Source organism: Gallus gallus, chromosome 3, assembly GCF_016699485.2.
Source record: "Gallus gallus isolate bGalGal1 chromosome 3, bGalGal1.mat.broiler.GRCg7b, whole genome shotgun sequence".
NCBI classification, from domain to species: domain Eukaryota; kingdom Metazoa; phylum Chordata; class Aves; order Galliformes; family Phasianidae; genus Gallus; species Gallus gallus.
Genome location: NC_052534.1, coordinates 9263334 through 9269333, shown reverse-complemented (window position 1 = coordinate 9269333; position 6000 = coordinate 9263334). Strand labels below are relative to the sequence as shown.

The 6000-nt window shown below is 40.5% G+C and overlaps 1 protein-coding gene across 25 annotated transcripts in view; it reads right to left on the bottom strand.

Moving 5' to 3' along the window:
• Positions 1-412: 412 nt before the first annotated feature.
• Positions 413-6000, bottom strand: part of B3GNT2 (UDP-GlcNAc:betaGal beta-1,3-N-acetylglucosaminyltransferase 2) — an 18372-nt gene continuing 12784 nt past the window's right edge. For 23 of the 25 annotated variants that reach the window (XM_040697020.2, XM_040697014.2, XM_046938710.1 and 20 more), the window contains one exon: positions 413-2853. In XM_040697020.2, coding sequence (XP_040552954.1) covers positions 1651-2844 — 1194 coding nt within the window. In that variant the 5' untranslated portion in view covers positions 2845-2853 and the 3' untranslated portion in view covers positions 413-1650. Of the gene's footprint in view, positions 2854-4569; positions 4942-5069; positions 5147-6000 lie in introns of those variants that run through there. The other 2 variants (XM_046938712.1, XM_015278059.4) reach the window with 2 other exon arrangements.

Here is a 6000-nt window from a genome sequence, read left to right as displayed (position 1 = left end):
TTATGGAATGGTGTAAAGTAATGACTAACACCAGCAACCCACGAATCCCACCCATTTCTCTAGCTGGTTAGTATCACACATGCACTCCACCCCATCTTACTCCATAACATTTAGTTCTTCCTCTCTTCTCCCGTCCCTTTGTTTATGCAATCCACTCTTTGATCCTTCCTTAGAACTCATCACCAAATGTATTGCTCACCTGCATATCCTCAGGATTTCTCTATCACTTGGTGCTCATCTATTGCAGCACCTACCAAATTCAAGGACAACTGCAACAGCATCTTCTTGACAGTCTACTACCTAAGTGTCGACGCTGCTGAATAAACCCTTGTAACTCCTGAAATGTGTTGCTGAACACCATACAGTAGAGTGCAATTAAGTCAATATTCCAGCTGAAATGAAGCACGGCAAGAAATATTTAAATCACATTTTATTTTTCAAATTCAAAAATAACAATTAGCTTTATTTAACATTACACATCTCACAGGTTTAAAATATCATGCTCTATTTAAATATCTGAGTGACGACACTATACAAATAAAATGTTACACAAAATATATTTAAGAAAATGTTTTGGTCTTCCATCTGAACAATAAATAGACAGGCACTTCTACATATACAAAGGAAGCAATCACTATTTAGAATAGCTCTCATAAGCAAGATGTGGAAATACAGAAGAAAATCTGAGATTCGAGAACATGTTTAACTCTACATGAGACATCATGCAACTTCAAATTTTATTTCAAAATTCAAACCTGTTAGGAACTGCACAATCCTACACTTGCTACCGCTTTACAGGGGATCCACACCATGCTCTTAAAAGCAATGTGCAATTTTGGTTATTTGTTTATCTAATCAGCTACCTGATCGCTTTTAGTGCCAAAGCAGAGAACAAGGATGGACCAGAGTAGCTTTCACACAGATATCACGAGTAACAAAGTCAGCATTACCGTGTAGTAAGCTCAGGGTGGGCAGCAGAACTCTACCTACTGCCCAGCCACAAACAGAACTTGCTCCCCCTTTCCCTTACACATTCAGATCTTCCATGGGCCATTTGAAACCATATTATGTCTTTTTTTGTTTAAAAAAAAAAAAAGCCAACACCTAATAAAAGGGTAAATCCTTCAGACACAGGCACACTTTGCAAAAAAGGCGACACGTAAAGGAGAAAATCCTTGTCCAGGGTGCATAAAGACTGGAAACTATAAATTAAAAAATATAGCAATAATTAAAGTTTCATAAAAGTGTTTTATAGAGTAAAACAGCATTTCCCCCAGTTTGTGAGTTTCAAATTTACAGTGGTCTCCACACACAAACACTACTCAAGGAAAAAGAATGTACCTGCTACCATCACGATTAATGAAAGATGCTCTGCAGTAGGCATCAGTAGCTGACAGTCAGTTACTTCCAGTCCTCTTTAAAATTTAGATTGCTACTGAAACATAATGACCACCAGGACAGTGGAAAAAACAGGACCGAGTCTTTGTGCCATCCTCTCAGTACGACTACTGCCACTTTTCAGAAGTACATGAAGAAAGTTCCTTGAGAAAATCTAAAAGGAACAATTAAACAGAGCTTCAATGGTTCACCAAGAAAGTCAGACTCCAACCTGGAAAGCTATTTGGACTTAAGGTATTTATGCACATTGCTTTAGCAATTTAAGTGTGGATCTTGCAAGCTTGTCCAAATTTTAATCATTTCTTGAGGATTTCTGCTATGCACTAACATTAAATTAGTGTAGGAACATATGTTATTTCTATGTTTCTCTTCAATATCAAATGTTTTGAAACCTTTGTGTTTTTCCGGAGCAAGCCCAAGCTTCTGAAGGCACATTCCAGTATAAACATCATCAATAGGATAGAGGAGTACCTGGTCAGATGCATTAGTCAGTCTTAATGCCAGGTCACCAGAGTACAGAAACCCACCGCCTCCTGCATACGGAGGATACGAACCTTCATAAACACTTTCTGGGATGTAGTACTTCAATTTTTTTTCCCTATGAGGTCCAGCATCTTTGATCACATCACCTACAAATAAGTCTTTGGCTTTGTCCTTTGATAAACTCTTCAAGTAATCCAGGATCTGATGGGTATTCACAAAAACATCGTCATCACCCTTAAAAATAAACTGGACGTCCGCACAGCTGCTGCTCACCCACTTAAGAAACAGTACCTCTTTCAGAGTTAAATTGAAGAAAGTGTCTCTGTAGTTCCAGAGGAGAATGTCTTTGTGAGTTTCGCTCTCAAATTTTACCATGTCTGAAAGGTTAGGAAAATGATCCTCTGGTGGGGTCTGCCCAAGTAAGAAGACTCTTTTGACCGTTATATCTCCCGATGTGATTTCCTTGCCCCAGGATTCCCTAATTGCTTGCCTTCTATCAAAATGTGGTATAAGTGACTTAATAGCCAGCAGCAGAAAAGGTTTATGTTTGCACTTGTTTGGCTGATCCACTATTAACGAGTAATTTCTACACCTCAAATAGAGGAGAAAGTCTTTGAATCTTTCTGGCAAACTTGCAAAGTCGCTAACCTCTGAAGTTACCCACGGGTCGGGGTCGCAGGAATTGAGAACGCTTGAGTTCAAAATTAAGTTCTCTTCCACAGTCATATTGGAAAGCAGACTCAGAATTGGGTTGTACAGCAGTTCAAGCTTCTGTTGCTGCCTGTTCCAATAGGCTTTGTGAGGAGTAAATTTCCTCCAAAAATTGTCCTGTGGTATAATAACACGGCCCTCCGCATTCTTCTCTTGGCTGCCACTTTTTGAGACTTCCACAATCACATAGATAAAAATGTTTACCATCATCAGAATTCCCAGCAGCTTTAATCTCCTGCGTCCAACACTCATTTCTCATATCTGTAAAGAGAAGAAATGACAAGATTCTTAGCATTCTTCCTATCAAATTCCTGCTTTCATAAAAACGCAACCTACTTTCAAGTTAAGTAGGGGCCACAAAGATGATGAGGGGCCTGGAGCATCTTTACGAGGGAAAGCTGAGAGACCTGAGAATCCTCAGCCTGACAAAGACTGAGAGGAGATCGTAACAATGCTTATAAATACCTAATGGGCGAGAGCCAAATGGATGGGGTCAGCATCTTTTTGGTGGTGCCCAGAGATAGGACAAGGGGCAGTGGGCACAAACTGGAACACAGGATGTTTCATTTCAAACACGAGGAAAATCTTCATAGCTGTGAGCAAGACACAGCTCTGGAACAGGCTGTCCAGAGAGGCTGTGGAATGTCTCCAAAGGAGGAGACTCAAAACCCACCTATACACATTCCAGTGCAACCTACTGTAGGGAGCCTGCTTCAGCAGGGGGTTGGACTTGACAATCCACAAAGGTCCCTACCAATCACCATGACTCCGTAAAAAATGATAATGTATGAATGTAAGATAATAACCTAAAGACAAAATTCACCTACACTCAAAAAAGTAGAGACTTATCTACCTCTAAATATGTGCACGCCTGCAGCTAGTCACATTTGGGGTTCCATCAGCAAACAAGATGTAAGAACGTAAAATTTCTACTTCCTACTTTAGAATTGTATATAGCATTTTAACAGAGTGTCAAGGTTAGCAAGCAGATTATAATTCTCATTTAAGCGTCCTTGAAACATGTGACTGTTCAGTAATTAGAATCATAGAATGGCTTGGTTTAGAAGGATCATCAAGTTCCAACCCCCCAGCCCAGGCCACCAACCTCCACAATCTGAGCCCTCAACTTGGCTAAGAGAGGCAGGACTTTTTTTGTTTTGCTAGCAAAGTAAGCTTTAGAAGTACAGCACAAGTTGCTATCCAATACAGTCAGTTCTTCAAGTTGAGTTTCAAGCTTTTAATACTTGCTGAGTTTTCAAGTACAGTTTGTTTCCATCCATTTCACTTGGCTGTTCTGTGGGAGAGAGACTGACAAAACCAACCAGCTGCACTGCTGATACTCAGAACTCCGCACACAGATGAAGATACCACAAACTCTGACTTTTTTTCCTCCCAGCAGAAAAGAAAATGGCAACTGAAAGCCAAGTGTAATTATTGCTACAGAAGAAAAAGCAACTGAAGAGACTTAAACTAAAAGCAGAGGTTCCCAACATTTGTAAGACCAGGGACAGCAGTAAGGGTATATGTCTTTGTTGTAGCACAAGCTATTCTGAGACCCAAGTCCAGTTCTGTTAGAGAAAATGCATCAACTCCTCTCTCCTTCACAGCTGTCAGAATGAAAGACATAGAAAGAGTGCATGAAGCAACCCAGAACAGTGTTCCTCTAAAATAATACTAAAACTGTTTATCAGCCCAGAGGGTAGAGAACCAATGTAAAAACTACAAAAAAATTTAACAACTCATTCTATATTCAGAAGCCAGACTAGAAAATTCAGGATGAACAAAGTTACGCTAAGGCTCCATTTAAGATATACATAGAACTCTGCAAAGAAGCTTTCACTCACCAGAAGTGACTAAATAAGACCAGAAATAAAAACCAAGTGAAATAGCACAAAAGCCCAGTTGTAAATGTTAGCTTAGAAGTCAGAGAGCAACAGCAGTCAGGAAGGTGCACTGAGAAGTACACCATGTACTTACTTGTCTCTTCACACAGCAGATAAATCAGCAGTTAAAAAAAAAAGTATTAAAAAAGAAACACCTCCTAGAAACCAGAGGGAAATGCCTGTTCTTCGTTCATTTGACCTCACGTTGCATCTGTGTATGTATCTTCCTGTGTGCTCAAGCCAGATCTACTTTACTTCACGTCCTGCTCTCAGCCAACTCTGAAGTCTGCTGTCCTAAGTTTAAAGTAGTTCTCTTCCATATGTCAAAGACAAAAATGCACCTGTGGCCACTGTCACCATTTACACTAAATAAATAAACTGGGAAAAGCACTGGCAGATTCAGCTACGACCAGACCATCAGGTAACAGTTTTCCCCACTCTGTCTCTAAGCACACATTAGAACACTGGATGGAAAGCAGCAGTGCCAGGTCTCACACCACTCCCCGCAGCTCAGCGTGCATCACTGCTCACACCCCTTGTCCTCAAGTGGTTTTACAGCTCCGCAATGGAACAACAAATGACGTGGTACTTTACCTATGATCTGTGTACTCCTGAGACAGCAGGGTGAGAGGCTCACCCAGCGATTGCAAACGCAGGACTGCCAAGAGCTCAGTCACAGCCTGATTTTCCAGAATATGTAGCACTACGCAGCTGATCTGTTCACTGCCCCCAGCTACTAAACCACGAGCATTCAACACTTTTGCAATTCATCCTCTAGATGCTAAGATCATTTCCAGTACAATGACACGCCATTGGTACAGCCTATTTCCATGACAAAACAGAATCTTTCCAATCTCTAAGTCTTTGGGGATAAGCATTCAAATTCAGTACCTACAAGACCTCTCTCAGTCTCTGTTTTATTCCCAGACCTGTAGCAATTCCCTGCAGCAAATGGGACAGCAAAACCTCCACTGGTTACTTAGTACAATGTTTCATGACAAAAATGCCAGCCTAGGGAAAATCACAGCAGTTCTGTCTAATAATGTATGGTACATATTATCAGTCCAACATATGAGCACTTCTGGCATCATTTTCAGTCTTGCTTTCTAAAAAGGTATACGATTCTGCTACTAAAATTTCTGAGTAAAGACAGGTAAGGTAACATTAAGTGTCAATACAAGGAAAAGGGATAAAACCAGCTGTGTTGGAAAGGCAACCTTTATCTAAAATAACCAACAGAGGGATTGTGTTAAACACCTGGAGCACTAGACTGAGCTCCTGAACTAAAAGCAAGTCAAAGGCTATCAGACACACAAAAGGCTATTCCCATCAAACACGTAAGCCTGCAGTTTAACATTAACTTGAATCATGTCACCTGAAGACGGAAGCAATAAAATGATGCCAGTTGGGCCATTTCACATCAAGGGAACGGGATTTTTCATGAAGCACAGTATTACAATCCTCATAAAAAGAGGGGAAGAGGAAGTGGCATTTTTTAACAGTTACTGTTCTCTGTTCCTCATAT